We start from the raw sequence: 20,161 nt of genomic DNA, 5'->3' as shown, positions 1-20,161 counted from the left end.
TATTTACTGAATTTCATCCCAAGCTACCATGACAAAATATATCAGCTAATGAATGGAAGAAGGAAGACTATGAACAGATGCCTCTATTCACTGTCATATCCGAATAGTATCCCACAGTTTCTATGACACTTAACCACAGCAAATTTGGACTTAATGGTATACTTAAACACCTACAGCAAGAACTAGCTAAAGAGTTAAAAATGAACTTAAAGGTAAAAAGGAGGCATAGTAGTCTATTGGAAAGAGAATAAAGAATGCAATTAGTTGGATAATTTATACTATCAATATTTTTAAGCCTTGACATAAGGTTATAGATACAATGAGAAAACATTTCAAACTATGTATGTAAAGGTACATATCAAGATGAAGTTTCAATAACATTGAAAGCAAGTTTTCTCAGTGCTTTATGTGTAGTTTCCTAACACAATGTCCACTGTGTAGACATTAATTTTTATAAAGAAGGCTTAGTTCATTCTACATGCCAAAAATCTTGTTTCCTTGCCCCTGTTTTTCAAATAAGCTTAAACTTGATAGTTATACTTGGTAAGTCCTCCTGTTTTACTGTCCTTGATCTTTAGTTTTCTTCCTACTCATGTGTTTTTAAAATTTTCTCTTCTTTAATTTACATGTTTTTAAACTGCTTTTCCTTAAATTTTTGTTGTTGTTGTTTAGTAAAGCGATCTGTACTATACTCTTTTCCAAATGTCAATTTTCTGCTAAGAAGACCTGCTTCACATCATGTAGCAGTGGTGTGCTGGCAAATGTTTAACAGAAATAGCTGTAATTTGTAGCATTTGCTGAATTCCATGGTGAAAATATTCCCACCAAGGCCTATTTCAAGATACCAGTGTGATGTCACTGAACTCAGGATTGAGTAGAGATACACACACAATTAGCTCTCACAAGCCACTGAAAGCCAGCTCTAACATATCACTGATAGACTATTATTTTGTTTATTGATAACCAGGGGAAAACTCTTCCTGATGATTATCTCCTTAATGTTTTTTTTTTCTTGTATAAGAGTATGCTTTCTTGAAAAATCATACACAGTTCTGTCATTATTTTACCCCCCAGCATGGGGCTTATTAGTTCAATTCTTCCATATTTTCCACAGAAATTCCAGTTCCTTATCTTATTCCATTCTACTGATCCAGCCTCATTATTTACTTTTATTCCACTCAAAGTAGCCTCTCCAGTGCCCAAAACAAACAAACCCAAAACAGAACCACCCACAATTCTAAGAAGTCTTAACGTCTTTATCTATGTATTTTTACTACAAGAGATAAATCCTTTCCTTTGGTTTTAGCTTGCCAAAATCTCATTTTTATTCAAGTCCAAGAAAGGTTAATATCTATTATAATATCTATTAAAATATTTCTCCATCCTCATAGTTAAAAACAAAGGGTCCTATATTATATTCCCAAAGTATTTTGTTTATATTGCTTTTACTTTTATTTGTATTAGAAGTTTTGGAAATAAAATATATGTCCAATAAAAGACTAATGAATGAAAGGGCAGATAAATGAATGCCATAACATGTTTGTTTCACCACTGAAAAGAAATGTTTTCTCTCTTTTATTGGTAATCAGAACCCTCTGAAGTATCTAGGTTTCCAGCTCACATTCCTTTTAACACCTTCTGAAAAGCCTAAAGACAAACAATATGTGAGATGTACACAATGGAGTTTTGAATTATCCAGATAACTTCTCCTTTATTTGGCATTTGCTAAAAAAGATAAACAAACAAAAAAATCCACCTATCACTTTGGCTCCATTTCTCATAAGCCTTGTAAATACAAGAAATGCAACATATCTACAATGGAAAGTATCTTCAAATATTATTTTCCAAAACATTTTTATTCTCTTTAGATTATTCATACATTCCCTTTCAGAGCATGGATATGTTTCATAATCTAAGAGAAAACCATGGAAAAAACATTGTTCTGTATTATCATACAGTGTCCCTGTATTCAATTCTCCCTTTCTCTACTCATGAATTCCAACAATTTAAGAGCTTACAGGCTTTGCCAGATTCACACCAATTCCCCAATGGAGTCAGTCATACATAATCTGAAGGATGAAAAGATGGCAACACTACTTCTTTATTCAAAATCTAAAAAAAACAAACCCCTGATGACCAACTTGCACAATACCATCTCAAAAGTTCACCTCAGGGGTGGGTGTCAACACCTACTACAGTCAGTCCAAGTGACTTTTTCAGCATCTTTAGAGCAAAAAGTCACCTTGGGAAGATTATGAAAACACACAACCACTAAGTGTAGCCACTGTTTCTGAAATCCAAGTCAGATGAAAGCAGCTGAGGCTACTCGACAGGAGACAGCAGTTATTATGAAGAAGAGAAAGGAGAAAAAGAAAAGGAGAGAGAGAGGAAGACTGGAAGGGAAGGAAGGAAGGATGGATGGAAGGAAGGAAGGAAAGAGAAAGAAAGAAAGAAAGAAAGAAAGAAAGAAAGAAAGAAAGAAAGAAAGAAAGAAAAAGGAAAGAGAAAAGAAATAAGGGAGAGAAGAGGGGAGAGGGAGGGAAGAAGGGATAGAGAGAAGAGGCGGGAAAAAGGAAGGAAAAAAGGGATGGACGATGGAAGGAGTAAAAGCCAAACCTTAATAAGAGTTAATGAGATTTTAAAAAAAGCTATAATTGATCCTTTGATAGCATTTTATGGTGACAGATAGTAGCTCCACTTGTGGTGAGCACAGCATAACATATAGAGAAGCTGAATCACTATGTTACACCCCTGCAACTAAGGTTAACATTGTTTGTCAACTGTACTCAAATAAGAAAACATTTTTTAAAAAGAAGAAAGAAAAAAATTGCCATAAACTCAAATATAAATGGTGAACCTTTAATACCAGAGGCTGTAGCATCATCCCAACAGCTTCCATGTCTACAGCAATTTGTTTTTTTTTTTTTTTTTTAATCTAACAAGCTTAAAACTGTCATTTATTCTGTTTTGACAGGTGGCCTTTTAATGGCCCTGTTTTCAACTTACTACCCAAGGCTCTTCCTCCTATATGTCCTCTCCTATCTTACCTGCCTGAAGTTTTTCAATGTTTTTGTTTTAGATTCCATAGGAATGCCAAGGGCTTAAGCTTTTCTCACCTTTTGGGGAAATTTCTTTCAGGGGAAGCAACCCAGGGTGCTGTTAATTGGCTTTGCATAACAGTAGGCAAATCTGGCCTCAAAGTAACTGTGCCATTGTTTGCTAGCCAGCACAAATGCAGAGTACCAAAATCAGTTTCTCTGAGAACCTCGCAGATGTTTCTATTACTAATTCTAAAAATGATGTAACTATTTTCATAAGGATCACTGATGCCATTTCAAGCAACCGGATTCTTCTCATTTAGATAGTCACTTCTGTTTCTTGCAAACCCCAAGCTAGTGTTTTTAAGTGCTTCATTGAAGAAGTTCAAAAATATTCATCATACACTGATTGGATTGGTAAGTCTAAATTCTGAACTTTGCCAAGAAAAAGAAAAAAATGGATTTCTGGTAGGTCTTCAAAATCAGTTGCCTCAAGGAATTTTCTGTACCATGCTCAAATTAGCTTTAATCCAATAGTATATTATTTTGATTGACCTTGTGCCTATTTCTTTAAAGAAGAGCTAAAAGACATTTTGCTAATTAGATCACTTTCATCATAAAAATATTTAAAAAGAAAAATACCTATTTTGGTTGCATCACTCAGATAACTTAATTTTTTAAAAATCAAGTTTTTTGGTACCCATCTATATATTTACACTAAGATGCAGGCCAAGAGTTCCTGCTGATTTTATAATTCCTTTGGGTTATGTAATACATATTATTCTACTGATAATAAGTCATACGAAGCAGCATTTTGCTGTATTGACATGGCTTGGCCAAGAACAACAAGGAAAAGAAACAGCATTCAAAAAACTGGCAAAATGTTTATGAATTCTAATCCTCTGCACATGAATAAATACATCTGACAAAGTGCAGAGTCCTTCAAAAAGGCCCTTCTTGACCTTCCTAATTTGAGTTCAATTTCATGTTCAGTGTTGAGAAGCCAAAGTAGGTTCTGCCAATGTTTTAAGCTCAAGCTTTACTATATTTTGCTATTTGTAAAAGTGAAATCCCAGATAATAAGTTATAATTGCCCTATTAATCACTTGAAAAGGGAGTTTGGAGGGAAATTGGGATTTGAAATTGCAATAATTGGTAACTGAAAGATTTTTTAAAAAATTTTCTTACCTAGACTTTACTATGTGAAACCATTGTGAAAACTACATGTATGCACTTTTCAAAATGGTGAGGTACGTGCAACATGCCTTATTATATATTGCTTTTTCTAAAAGAATGAAATCTAAAACTTCAATGCAGTCATGCTGTTAGTCATGATGACCTCTGAACTGAAAAATATATAGAAAGCCAGACCTTGGATTATAAATTATATTGTCAATGAAAGTGAGAAGAACTCTTTGTTTCTTAAGTTGTTTCAAGTATTACGTTTTCATTTCCTTTTTTCAAATGAATTATAATGCACAACACACATGTATTTTTCTTCCATTTTTCATTAAAAAAAATCCTTCTTTCCCTAAGCTTTGTTCTTCTGCATACTGATAGACATGACACACCAAAATTTACCTTTCAAAGTTCAATACACCAAATCCATCTGTTTCCCTTAAAGAATCTTGTGGGAAATTTATAATTTCATTTATACTCTGAAGAATTCTCAATAGAAAAAGTACAGAAAACCAGAGATTATTTAAATTTGTTTTCCCTTAGCTCATAATACACCAATTTTAGATTGTGCTTATGCAATTAAAAATAACCAATGAAAAAAGACAAGGTAATATTTAAGGTATTATAATAACTAAATCAAATTTACTATAAGACATCCAGATATTACAGTTGATTAAAGAGTTAATATAGCTGAAAACAAGCATTTCAGTCATTGTTTACTGGAATTTTTAGTACCTATACATCCATATGGTCATGTTTAAGATTGACCAATGACATTTTTATCCTTTTCTCTATCTTAAGCCTGGTCTTTCTAAAAATTCAGAGAAAGGGTATAGAAAGGTTTGCGAATAGATCTCAAACTTTAAATTAGGGGACATTGTTCTAGTGTCACTAATTGCTATATGAAAACAATCTATTTGATCTCTAGGGATAGCTCATATAATAAAATGACCAAAGATATCCTATCCTGGTCAAAAGGTCCAGCAGTGGAAGGAAGGTACAAAACACAACCATTTAACTCCACACAATGGACTTCAATATGTTCTGAAACAGAGTCCTCTCTTAAAGAAAGAGACCACCAAAAAAAAAAAAAAAATTATTCCATTCTCATTGGTAATCCTCCCTTGGAAGAATAAAGTAGGCCAAGTGTAGTGATTACCAGCACAAAGAAACAGAATTTCATTTGAATGGATGTGCTCAAAGAGAGCCAGTGAAATCCATAATTTCCTTTCACATAGTTGGAAAAATAGTTGGCTTTTGCAACTGGGTAACATTTCTTTCTAGGCAGGTCAATCATCCATGGAGCCACAATCCACAACCTACTGTGATTTTCTGCACATCTGGCATAAGCCTTTATAATGTAAATATTAAAACCAGTCTGCTTCTCTAAAATGTTTCCACATTTAAAATCAAATAAGTAAGCTGTGACTAAAGGTGAATATGCAAAATATGTTTTCTGGTAGGCATAGGGCAGCTCAACACTAACTGATAAACCTTTAATACAATAAACACCCAAACATTATTTTTGACATTATTTGTTCATAGGAAACTCAGAAAGACTAATATTTAGAAAATATTAGACACTCTGAACTATGTGTGATCTGAAATAACAATCTACTAATAAGAACACTAATCATTAGATAGCTACATCTTTTAGGTTATTGTCTTATCTAAAATTATACAATAGAGAAAAGACTTAAAGAGTGCTCAAGCTTTCTTTCTCATATTTTCCTTAAAATAAAAAAATGTACATATTTATCTCAATAAATATGGCACAATAATCAAGTTGAAGCACTACAGACTTGTAAGATAATGATGACAATAAAACTTGCATGTTCAGCAGGCAGATGAGAAAATACTTTTTTCCCCTTCATAAATACTACAGGCAAAAGCTTAAGTTACTGTTAAAAGTAATATACATGACAGATTTAAAAAAATATTTTGTATATGTTTATTTCTTAAGTAGTCACATTGCAAGTTCATGAAAGAAAGTAAAACCTAAAACAGTCTTAACACTTGTAAACATTCACTATAAATAAAAAGAATTGGTAACATTAAGGAATATATATAAACTGAAATATTTGTTGACTTGCAATTAATTAGTTCAAAAGTTTGCCATAATCTGAAAGTGAACCTAAAGGTAATGTGATCTGATGTCTACAGAGTAATCAGAAAAATATGTTGCAATTTAGTCACATAATGTGAAAGAAAAAAAAATCATGTTTGGCAATGCAAATTCAAGTTCAAAATTTGGATCTAATGCATTCTAGCTGCATGACTTTGAAAGGATTTCTCCAACCTGTTTGAGACTCATTATCACCATCTCTAAGATGGGAATAATATCTATCTCTTAGCCTAGAGAATTCATAAATAAACAGAAAAAGGTTGTCAAGGTTTTTAAAACTCCAGACCAAATGGTGATATAGGAGACTCTTAAATTTCCCATCATTCCATGGATGCATCAAATGTACATCTGTACATGGAACAATTACCTCTGAGAGAAAGCCAGAAACTAGCTGTGTGACTCCTATGCATTGACCAAATGAGAAAATACCCCATCAAAATGGGTAGGAAAGACTGAGATAATCCTTCACCATAAACCCCACGACCAACACAGCACCATACAATTGGGAGGGAACCCCCAAATCCCAGCTTTTCCTGAAAAATAAGTGGTTTGGACCACACATCCAAAACCCCAACTTTTAAGGCTCCCACCTATAGAATGGGGTCCCCAAACATGTAGTTCTGAACGCCAACAGGGCTTGTGTTTATGAGTCCCACAGGATATGGCAAAAAAATAACATTTCTTAGGTGTGGGAGAAGAGCTATACCCCAAGGCTCAGCACAGAGAGAGCACGCAAAAAATCTCCCATCTCCCCATTTTTCTTGGAAATATCTTGACCACACACTTTATAAATTGCTACCTGAGGAATCTGATTTCTAATTAGCACACATCAATGTGCTGAGCGTGATTCTCCCTAGAGCCTAAAAATGCTGGTTAGGCATTTCTCCTGCCTTCTCCCTCTGGTTCCCTCCAGCAATAAAACCAAGTAACCATTATCTCTCTGGAAGGAGTCTATTCACACATCTAGCACCCCAACTTTTATGGCTCTCACCCAAATAATGGGCCCCTAAATCATGTAGCTCTGAGAGCAAAGAGTACCTGTGTTCATGAGTCCCTGGGGACTACAGCAAACAAATAAGGAGTTTTTAAATAGGCATAGGAGCACTGCCCATCTCCACCCCCATGTCTATACACCCAGGCTCAGCACAGAGAGAACAGACAAAAATGTTCATTTCACAGTGTCTTCCTGGAAGGGGTTTGACTACACAATTTCCCAGCTGCTATCTATGGATCTAGCTTCTATTTAACCTAAATGTAGGTGCTGACTGTGATCCTCACCTTAGGGACAATGATAGATCTTGGCATATTGTCAACTAAGGGGAGCCACTAACAACAAAGAGTGTGGCTTGAACAATCACAAAGGCTTAAGAAGTAACAAGGAGCTTGGGCTGAACTGATTGATGAAGTTCATCTCCTAGAAGAGACCATTCTGTCAAGACTAGGAGAGGTGGACGTTTTACCTCATGTGCAGAAACCAACAAAGAGAGTTAAAGAAAAGGAAGAAACAGGGGAATATATTATAAACAAAAGAAGACAAACTCGAGAAACTGATCTTAATGAAATGGAGATAAGATTTACCCCACAGAATATTCAAAATAACAGCTGTGAAGATGGTCATTGAAGTGAGGACAACAACACATGAACAAAGTGATCATAGAAGATCAACAGAAATATTCAAGAGCAGACTAGATCAAATGGAAGAAAAGATCAGTGAACTGAAAGACAGGGCAGTGAAATTCACCCAGTCAAAAAAGCAAAAAGAAAAAAAAAAGGATGCAAACAGTAAAGATAGCTTAAAGGACTTATGGGACACCATCAAGCAAATCAACATATACATTATAGGAGTTCCATAAGGAGAAGAGAAATGGCCAGAAAGCTTGTTTGAAGAAATAGTGGTTAAAAACTATCCCGGGGAGAGAAACAGACATTCAAATATAGAAATCCCAAGAGTATCAAATTAGATGGATGTAAAGAGATCAACACCAAGTCACATGAAGTTGTCAAAAGTTAAAAACAAAGAGAGACTCTTAAAAACAGCAAGAGAAAAGCAACTTGTCACAGATAGGGAGTCTCATTAAGATTATTAATGGATTTTTCAGCACAATACTTAATGACCAGAAAGAAGTTGGATGATATATTCAAATTGCAGTAAGAAAAAAACTGCTGATCAAGAATATTCTACCCAACAGAGCTGTCATTAAGAATTGAAAGACAGATACAAATTTACAATAAAAAACGGAAGTGTTCATCATCACTATAACATCACATTGCCCTTATAAGAGATGTTAAATTGAGTTCTTCAAAGCTGAAACGAAAGAATGCTAATTAGTAACCTAAAAACATATGAAAGTATAAAACTCACTGATACAGGCAAATACATAATTAAATTCAGAATACTCTAATATTATAATGACAGAGGGAAATCACTTAAAACTCAAGTGTAAAGGTTAAAAGAAAAAAGTATTAAAAATAGCTATAACTACAATAACTTGTTAAAGAATACACAATATAAAAAGCTATAAATTATGATATCAAAAACAATCATGGGAGGCGAGTTTAAAAATGTAGAGTTTCTGTTATACATTAGAGTTAGGATGTTACCAGCTTAAAATACACAATTATACATATAAGATTTTTGCAAGCCTCATGGTAATGACAAAGCAAAAGCCTACAGAAGTATGCAAAGAGAAAGAAAGAGAAATTAAAACATACCACTAAAGGAAGTCATCAATTCACGAAGAAAGACAGTATGAAAAGAAGAAAGGAACTACAAAACTGCCAGAAAAAACAAGATGGCAAAAGGAAGCCTGCATAAATTTATGCAGTTAAATTTATTGGACTAAATTCTTTAATCAAAAAACACAGAGTGGCTGAATAAATACAAAATAAGACCTAACTATATGCTACCTACGGGAGAATCACTTCAGTTTTAAGTACACAGAGATTGAAAATGAAGAGATAGGAAGATATTCCATGCCAATGAAAATGAGAAGAAAGCAGGGGTAGGTTTGCTTGTATCAGAAAACAAAAACAAAAACAAAAACAACTGTAAGGTAAAAACTGTAACATGAGAAAAAGAAGGTCATTATATGATGACAAAGGGGTCAATTCATCAAGAGTATATAACAATTGTCATATTTATGCACCCAACATAGAAGAAGTAAACTTATAAAGCACATATTAACAGATGTAAAGAAAGAAACAGACAAAAATACAATGATATTAGGGGACTTTAATACCCCACTCTCAATAATGGATAGATCAGCCAGACAGAAAACCAATATAGAAACAATAGACTTTATGTGTTAGACCATGTGGACCTAACAGACATATACAAAACATTTTATCCAATAGCAGCAGCAAATACATTCTTCTCAAGCACATATGGGACATTCTCTAGGACAAATCACGTATTAGGCCATAAAACCAGTCTTAACAAATTTTAAAAGACTGAAATCATCCCGCATTCCAAGTATATTGAAAACTCACAAATATGTGGTAATTTAACCACATGCTCCTGAACAACCAACGGGTCAAAGAAATCAAAAGAAAAATTTCAAAAACTCTTGAGACAAAAGAAAATGGAAACACAACACACCAAAACTTATGGGATGCAGCAAAAGTAGTTCTAAGAGGGATATTTATAGTGACAAATGATTACATCAATAAAAAAAGGAAGATCTCAACAGACAACCTATCTTTATAGGTTGTGATAAATTACATTGTGATACATTACATTAACAAAATGAAAGATAAACGTCATATGATCATCTCAATACATTCATACAAAGCATTTGACAAAATTCAACATCCTTTCATGATTAAAAATGCTCAACAAATTTAGAATAGAAGGAGCATACCTGAACATAATAAATGGTATATATAACAAGCCCACAGCTAACACCATACTCTAGGATCAAGAAAAGACAAGGATGCCCACTTTTGCTACTTTTATTCAACATAGTAACTACAATCTACAACATAGTAAAAGCAAATAAGCAAGAAAAAGAAATAAAAGGCATCCAAATTGGAAAAGAAGAAGTAAAACTGTCTCTACTCAGAGATAACACAATAAGTATGGAAAACCCTAAATATTCCACCATAAAACTATTAGAATTAATAAATTCAGTAAAGTTGCAGGATGCAAATCAACATTAAAAAATCAGATTTTATATACTAACAATGAACTATCTGAAGAAGAAATACAACAATCCCATTTGCAATGGCATCACAAACAATAAAACACTCAGAGATAAATGTATCCAAGGAAAGGTGTATACACCAAAAACTGTAAGATATTGATGAAAGAAATTGAAGAAGACACAAATAAATGGAAAGATATCCCACGCTCATGGATAAGAGTTAATATTATTAAAATGTTCATACTACTCAAAGCAATCTATGGATTCAATGAAACCCTTATCAAAAGGCATTTTTTACAATAGAAAAAAACAATCCTAAAACTCATATGAAATCACAAAGACCCCAGAGAGATGAAGAAATCTTGAGAAAGAATAATAATGCTGGAGTCACTATACTTCTTGATTTCGAGTATACTGTAAGTAATCAATGCTACTAGCATTAGAAACACATACACAGATTAATGGAACAGAAGAGAGGGCCCAAAGTAAACTCATGCACATGTGGTAAATTAATCTGTAACTAAATATCTGGGAATATACAATGGGGAAGGAATAGTCTCTTCAATATATGGTATTGGTAAAACTGAACAGCCATACACAGAAGAGTAAAACTGGACCCCTATCTTATATCATACACAAAAATAAATTTAAAATGGATTAAAAACTTAAATGCAAGATTTGAAGCCATAAACTCTTAGGGGAAAACTTAGGGGATAATCTCCTTGACATTGGCCTTGGTAATGTTTTTTTTTTGGATCTGACACCAAAAGTAAAGGCAACAAAAGGAAGCCAATGAACAAACAAACAGATGGTGTGACTACACCAAGCTTAAAAGCTTTTGCTCAGCAAGGGTAAATAAAATGAAAAGGTAACCTATGGAATGGGAGAAAATATTTGCAAACCATGTGTCCAATAAGAGGTTGATATCTAAAATATACAAAGAACTCATACAAGTCAATAGCAAAAAAACCCAAAAAACAAAAAACAAAGGCAAAACCCCAAATAAATCAATTAAAATGGGCAGAGAATCTAATTAGATGTTTTTTCCAAAGAAGACATATAAATAAATGGCCAACATGTATATGAAGAGGTGCTCAATATCACTAATCATCAGGAAAATGCAAATCAAAACCACAATGAGATATTACCTCATGCATTAACAAAGAGAAAAGAGATAAATGCTGGTGAGGATGTGGAGAGCAGGTAAGCTTTGTGCACTGTTTTTGGGAAGGTATGATGTATAGCCACTATGGAAAACAGTAGGAGATTCCTCAAGAAACTAAAACTACCACATGATCCAGCAAACTCACTTCTGGGTATACAACCAAAGGAAACAAAATCACTACCTTGAAGAGATATCTGTACTCCAATGTTTACTGCAGAATTATTTATGATAGTCAAGGTACAAAAACAACCTAAAAGTCCATCAACAGATAAGTGGAAAAATGTGGCATTTATATCTGCATATGATAGAATATTATTTAATTTTTTAAAAAGAAGATAATTTGTCATTTTTGACAAAATGGTTAAAACTGGAGGGCATTATACTAGGTGAAATAAATTGGACATAGAAAAAAATATTGTATGGTATCACTTATGTAGACCTCCCCCCGCAAAAAAAAAACAGTAGTTGAACTCATAGAGTCAGAGAATAGTGGTTGCCAGGGGCCAGAGGGATGGGGAGAACAGGCAGAGTTTAGTAAATGGTTTTAAACTTTCAGTTACAAAATGAATAAGGAATGAGGATCTAATGTATTAGATGATGACTATAGTTCATAATAATGTATTATATAATTAAAATTTGTTAAGAAAGTAGAACTTCAGTGTTCTCACCAAACAAACAAAACCAGAAAGTAAGTATGTGAGGTAATGAATGTGCTAAATTAATTTCATGGAGGGAATCATTTCATAATGTATACATATATCAAATCATCACACTGTATATATTTTTTTGAAGTAATAGTACTTGCCTTTTAATTTTTTTTTTAATGTTTATTTATTTTTGAGAGAGAGAGAGACAGAGCATGAACGGGGGAGGGGCAGAGAGAGAGGGAGACACAGAATCTGAAACAGGCTCCAGGCTCTGAGCCATCAGCCCAGAGCCCGATGCGGGGCTTGAACTCACGGACCGCGAGATCGCGACCTGAGGTGAAGTCGGACGCCCAACCGACTGAGCCACCCAGGCGCCCCCACACTGTATACTTTAAATGTATTACAGTTTTGTTTGCCAATTATATCTCAATAAAGCTGAAAAATTTTTAAGAAGCTTTATTTTCTCACTTGAACTGACACAATCCTACGGAAAATTTCAAGAGAAATTTTATTTCTTTTTCAGTATTTCACTGCGTATTTAGTTGTGTCAGTATACAAAGCATTTCTCTTCCCAAGGGTTATTTGTAGTTATAAAAAAAATTTTTAATGTTTATTTATTTTTGAGAGAGAGAGAGAGAGACAGAGACAGAGCATGAGTGGGGGAGGGGCAGAGAGAGAGGGAGACACAGAACCCAAAATAGCTCCAGGCTCTGAGCTGTCAGCACAGAGCCCAATGTGGGGCTCAAACCCACAAACCATGAGATCACGACCTGAGCCGAAGTTGGACGCTCAACCGACTGAGCCACTCAGGCATCCCTATTTTTTACTTATTTATTAAGCTTGCAAATAACCTGATTGAGGGAAGGGCTATGTGGATTAACTGGACAAAAATTATACCATATAACAAGAGTACATGTAAACTTCTGAAAGCTTACCTTCTTTCTTAAAATTGTAAGAGCAACATTGCACTTTCTGATTACATGAGATTAAAAAAAAATTAAAATTATGTATGCATGATTTCCTAGTCCTTTACCCCTACCCTACTATACTTTTAATGATTTTTACCTCATTTCCTAGAAGGGCATTTACACAGGCTTCTGAGGCATCGCAGATGGCTGTGAGATCATGTCCTCCTTCTAGAGCCAACACCACATGTCCATCAGCCAATGTCATCAATTGCTTCGTCAAATGACCAAAGCCTACCATAACACAAACAACATTTCAGAGTATTAAATCAAAAGAGAATATTACTAGAATCTAATATTGATTGAGCATTTATTCTGTGTGTCTCCTTTCTCAGTACTTTCCATGGACTAACTCATTTAATACTTATAATAATTTGATAAACTAGGTGCTATTATTATCTATATTTTATATATGAGGGAACCAAAATCCAAGATCCAACAGCTAAGAAGTACCACAACCAAAATTTACAGCAATCAGTCTGGTTGCTCACCAGTGCACAGTACTGCCTTTCATAACACATTCTATATGTACCTGCATAAAAAATTTGAATAGCATTTGGCAAGTGTAAATAAGGTCAATAATCTCATTTGCTGGACTTCTGTTTATTGTTTCCATCATCTGCTTTTACTTTATTATATAAAAGGAAATTTTTTCATATCACCTCAAATTAACTATGTTAGATTTTATAGACATCCCTTTGATTATGATTAATCAATTAATTTGATTACATAGTTAATAAATTTAAAAAAATAACATCTCTCTATATTATAAAGTATAATGATGTGCAAAACATCTGTTCACTCACTTTCTAGTTTAAGGAAAATAATGTTAATAATACTTTTGAAGCTTCTTGTGTATTGTATTAACATCCCTCCTCTTCTTCTGGGAAATCAGGACCATGAATTTGTGGTGATAATGCTTTTGCTTTTTTGGTGTTTTTTTTTTTACTTTATAAAAGCGGTTTTCTATTTTCACAACTTGCTCTTTTTATACAATATCTTCTTAGCTCATCTCTGTTGACAAATGTAGCTATAACTCTTTGCTGTCCAGTAGGTCATATTATGCATATACAAGAATTCATTTACCCAATCTCCTGATGACAGATATTAGCATTTTTGTTATTACAACACCCCAGTGTTTTATTATTACAAACAATGCCTCCATGAATGTTCTTATATCACTCTTGTGGTTCACATGTGCAACAGTGGAGTGAAATCTCTATGGCTTAAAATCTGCTAAATAATACCAGATTATTTGTAAAATGTTATATAATCAATCCCCACTCTGAGAAGCAGTGTATATAAAAATTCTAGTTCAGTCACATCTTTGCCAATATTTGGTATAACTTACCAAATAAGTGAATGAATCATGGCATCGTATTGCGGTTTCATTCAGTTTCAGGAAGGACCTTTCTATTTCTACTTTGAATTAAAGTTTTTATTACAAATAGGTGTTAAATTATTTACACCACAATGAGATGTTTTTCTCCTATAATTTCATAGTGTTGTAACATTAATATTATTAATATTAAGCCATCATTAAATTTATAAAGCAAAATAAACTTGGTTATGATGTAATTATCTGTTTTGTACACAGCTGGATTTGTTTTGCTAGTGCTTTGTTTAGGATTTTTTCACCTATGTTCATGAATGGGGTTAATCTATAATTTTGCACTCCTGTATTGACCATGTTGAATTTTGATGTGGTTGGGACCCCCTTTTTCCATGATCTCATTCTAGAAAGTTGGGTAGAAATCTTCCGTAAAACCATTTGAGTTTTGTGTTTTCTTTGAGGAAGATTTTTAACTATTGAAAAAAATTTTTTGGAGATTATAGGGCTACTCATGCTTTCTATATCTTCATAAGTTACATTTTTCTAGAAATTTGTTTAATTGTTCAAATTTATTGAAACAATGTTATTTATTTTCCTATTTTGGAATTCCAATTAGATATATGTGGTTACTGTCATTATATCCTCAATGTCTCGTAAGGTTTCTTTCATATTGTGTATGTCTCTTTCTGTCCTGCATTACAGGTATTTTAATTTTAGATCTACTTTCTAGCCTTTCTTTTTCCAGATGTGTCTAACCTGCTGTTTAACATTTATACTGGTATTTTCATTTCAGTGATTATATTGTTCAATTACAGATGTCCTATTTGGTCAGATTTCATAACTTCTTAGTTCCTTTTATAGTTTGTTAGTCTTTGCTCATTTCTTCATTCTATTTCTTTACCCATTATTATTATATATCCTGTATCTGTTATTCAAAGTCTTTAGAGCCTCGTCTTACTATTTATTTTTCTGATGATTCACCCTCATTGTCTTAATTCTCTCTCTTCTATGTTTTGAGGTGTTTTTGTTTTTGTTTTTTTTTGAGCCCATATACACTGGAACTTCCTATGTGAGAAGTTTTTGAAGCCTTAATTGAACTTGATATTTATTTTTGAAACGTGGGTTGAGTGTGATTTTGTTTGCTTCTACTGGATGGCTGGGATACCATCAGCTAGGATCAATTTTAAATTCTTAGATTAAAGGGACTCTTTTTTAATGCACAATTATTGTAAATGTGGACTCCAAAACTTGATTACAAATTCTCATGGAAAAAAAATAGTTTTTCCCTTTTTATTTCTTTTGAAATTTCCTCCAGTATAGCCCTAGGTAAGATAGACTTATAGTTTTATTCATCAGAATTTCCTCTTCCATTCACCCTTTTTCTTACAGTTGGCCCTTTCTCCTACCTTTATGTTGGTCTCCAATAAAAACCTCTCCCTTCAGAGGCCCAAGACTTTGACTCCCTTTCCCAGTATGTAGTAGTCTATTAATGTTCAAGCTCTATCCAGCTGGAGAATTTGGGATAGCCCAGGTTAGCCAACAGCTATAGTATTTGCTCACCTTCCTTCATCTTTTTGGAAATCATTCATAGTTTTAAAAAGTAGTTTTGATATTTTCATGTAGAAGTGTTTCAGGATGTATAGACTCTCATAATGCCAGATGTAAATGTCTCTCATTCAACATAAAAAAAATGTAACATTGTATCCAACCTGTCCAATTTTAAGGACAATTGCAAAAAAATAAGATAAATGAAAAGAAATAAAACCATGTGCTCAATATGGCATTTCATTTTTAAAATATGGTTTAAGAACTTGTAAGGAATAAAAATTTTAGTTTTAAATCAATTATATTTTTAATAATTAACAGGCTTTATTTTTTAAAGCAGTTTGGATTTAAAGAAAAATTGAGCAGAAAGTACAGAGCATTCAACTATACTATCCCACCCCTTTGCTATCATTTCCTCTATAACTAACATCTTGCATTGTTAGTGTGGTATATTTTCTATAATTGATAAGCCAGTGTTGATATATTATTGTTAATAAAAGTCAACAGTTAGGATTCACGCTTTGTGCTGTATGGTTCTGTGAGTTTTGACAAATGCATAATGGCATGTATCTACCATTATAGTATCATTTAGAATAGTTTCACTGCCCTAAAAAGCCCTTGTTGTCAACCTATTTATTCTTCCTATTCACCCTTCAACACTTGCAAACCAATGATCTTTTTTGTCTTTATAGTATTGTCATTAATTTTTCCATGTTTACATTAATTCAATTTTTAGCTTCTTGCATTATCCATTCTAAAGTACAAAGGACATTATTTCATTTTTCCTCATTCATATAGTATTTACAATATTTAGAATATTTCTACATCCATAAGAACTTGAAAGAATAATCTTGAATATGGAAGTGCATGCTCTGCAAGCCTGCCTGGGATACTTATAAGCCTGACCTCTATTCTTAAGCATTGTGGGGTTTTGTTTGAAAAGAAAGGAAATTCTCAGAATAAAGTTGGTAGAACTAAATGAAAGCCTATAAAGTTGTGAAACAATGAGACCCCAAACCAAAGTATGTTGCTTCCATTTTGGAACGACAGAAAAATATCATCTTCATCCTTGGAATGCACTGAGATATCTACCCAATAAACCATAACCATCTAGAATTTCAGTTCTGGTCTAGCACTTGAGGTTAGCCATGAATAAGATGAGTTCACTTCCCCCATTACCTTGAAGCACTTCATTGTTGATTCTATCCACTTAGCTACTACTCTGATAGAAGTCACAATAGTAATTTTATAATTACTATATGTTGCTAAATAGTTGGCAGAAATTATTCTAAAAAGTATTTTAAAATTAAATAAAAACTGTTTTCAAGCACTGCAATATTTTTCACTTCTTACGGACCGCATTACGGTACCAATAAGAGTTTTTCCACAGGTCACTTAGAAATGAGGATGGCCACACTAAACTCTACCTTCTTACCTGACTACTATAAAAAGAATGCTAAGCCTTCAGAAAATGTGATGCAAAGTTCTGATCCCTAATGCTTAGAAATGTTCAAAGTTAATAGCACATAGTAACGACTTCCAATCTAGAAAATAAAAAAGAAATACAATACTTACATACAGGCAAAAAGGTAAATATTTCTGCTAATAATATTGTGAAATATTCAGAACAGCTTTTTCTATAACCTAACCCAGGGCTATAGTGAGAGCTTAAAAACACATAATAATAAATCAAGCCAGTATGTTATATCTTTTATACTAAAGGTTCCTAACAATTGAGAATTATCTAAAGTCATTACTGAGCAGATCAAATCACATGGATTTGGAAAAAGAGAGAAAGAGAGAAAATCTCAAATCTGATTTAAGTTCACTTTTTCCTCTGGAAATAAAAAAAAAAGTCCCATAAAATACCAAATTTAGATGGGATAGTAAAAAGTGGAAGGAAAGAATGGAATGAAGCTAATGTTTGATCTCTATCCAAATTCCTCATTCTTTTACCTACAGGGTTTATTTCCATTCACATGTTACCCATGTGATTTTGAACCACAGATTGAAGCAGCTGAACTTTTGAGTTATGCATGCACAAAACATTCAAGTGAAGTAAAGAAATGAATTTCTATAAGGCCTGTGGCCTCTCTTCCAATCAAAGTAAGGAATTCAATTATAACTGTTTAGCTTTGTTAGCCCGAGTTCTACTGTGTCCATTACTGCTGTACATATATATGAGGTATTTAAGAAGCCAAGCATGGCTATTAATGTCAAGGTATTATATTTCAGGACATGTGAGACAAAACTTTCAGTGGTGTGTGTGTGTGTCTGTGTGTGTGTGCGTGCGTGCATGAGTGTGTGTTTAATATTTTAATAGGCATAATTGCAAGCCGCATTTAATAGTTTTTACTTCTATCTTCACAAAAGGCACAAAAGCTCATCCTGCTTGTTACAGCAAACTTAGCCTGAAGAGTTGAAAAATGACAGCAGAAACCATAGCCAGTGATTTGTTTTTTCAAGGGGGTTAGTGTCCTGAGTGTGAGGGCTTGTAGAAAAAAAGTGATCAAGCAGAAAAACACATCTCTGTAACATGGTGCATCTTGGGCTCAAGCAATCACCAGATATGGTGATGGAACTGGGTTCTTAGGGTCCATATAGACCTTTAGCTTCTGGATTATTTTTGGGGGGTGGCATGGGAGTAGAGCTTAGAGAGGAACCTGTGGTGTAGCAAGATGGGCAGGCACAGGTTAGTCAGTGAAATCAGTATAGAGTCATTGAAAATCAGACTTGGCAGTCTTCCCTATTACTTTACTGCATTGACTGTGACGGCATTCTCCAAGAAATACTTCTTTCAAAGTGAAATTCGGTACCTTAAACTCTTTTGAGAAGAACTTCCAGAATGAGGCTTTAACAAAGTACTAACGCTAATATACTACTGCTGCTGCTACTACTACACTAAAGAATCCTGTGTGCAGCCTGGTTATTTTAAAGAGCATCATATTAATTTAATTTAATCAGCATTAAATGACAAGCATGAGAAGGAAGCTACATTGTAGCATGTCATTTCTTTTCATGACCAAACACAGGTGAATTGGTAACTACTAAAACTGAGACACCAATGAGCAAGAGAATTGGAAGGGCATTTTGAGTTAGAAATCTTCTGTTCAGTTCTGTTGATTTACTAGATGCAAATTTAATTTTTTGCTTCTTTAAAGAATTATTAAGTAAGCTGTAAATATGTTAGTGGTTCAAATTATCAGTTTCAATTTGATTTCTTGATATTCTATGGGGTGTTACTTCTGGCCAAAATCATATTGTGTCAGCAATTTTACTAGTTCAGAAAAGTAGTTTGAAATGAAAAGTTGCTCAAATAGCATTCAACAATTAAACTTTAGATATGTATTTAATAGTTAAGTCATAGGACAAAAAAGGATTCATCCTTCTAAATGGCATGTCTCTACCACTTCATCTGATGTTCCCCACATAGTTCCCAGAGAATAGTGGTAGTGAAAGGAAACAACATTAACTAGCTTTATTTTAACTGTCATTAAAAAAAAGACTGTTTTGAAAACGAAACACATATTCATTGTAGAAAATTTAGAAAATAATAGAAAATAATGAATAGTAAATAAAATAAATAGTATAATATATAAGTATATGTGTAGTTATATATTACATAAATGTAGTGTCTAATATTTAATAATAAAATTTATAATAGTAAAATAATTGTAATATATATAATAATAAATCCACAGTCCTGTCAAAGATACCAATTCCACTTTTGTAGTATTTCATGTTTGTTGTTTTTGTGTATTTTAAAAATAAAACAGGATCATATTATAATCTTTTAACTTACATTTACAAATATTAATAGTGGGAAACATTTTTCAAGTCCTCTACAATGTTATTTTAAATGTATTACTATACCAACCAATTCTGTGTTTAGATTTTTAAATTGTTACTAGGTTTTCAGTTTCATATATGATTGTAAATAATATCCTCCTGTAAGGTTAAAATGGCCACTACATATTAGCACTTATTTGATGCTAGTGTTATTATGTATTTTTTTTAATTAT

At 33.2% G+C, this 20,161-nt stretch overlaps 1 protein-coding gene across 2 annotated transcripts in view; it reads right to left on the bottom strand.

The window, feature by feature from the left end:
• Positions 1–20,161, bottom strand: part of HDAC9 (histone deacetylase 9) — a 955,850-nt gene that overhangs the window by 60,954 nt on the left and 874,735 nt on the right. For both annotated transcript variants that reach the window (XM_042967858.1, XM_042967863.1), the window contains exon 25: positions 13,362–13,495. In XM_042967858.1, coding sequence (XP_042823792.1) covers positions 13,362–13,495 — 134 coding nt within the window. The remainder of the gene's footprint in view (positions 1–13,361; positions 13,496–20,161) is intronic.

The sequence above is a fragment of the Panthera tigris genome, chromosome A2, assembly GCF_018350195.1.
Source record: "Panthera tigris isolate Pti1 chromosome A2, P.tigris_Pti1_mat1.1, whole genome shotgun sequence".
Taxonomy (NCBI): Eukaryota; Metazoa; Chordata; class Mammalia; order Carnivora; family Felidae; genus Panthera; species Panthera tigris.
This window is presented reverse-complemented; position numbering and strand designations above follow the sequence as displayed.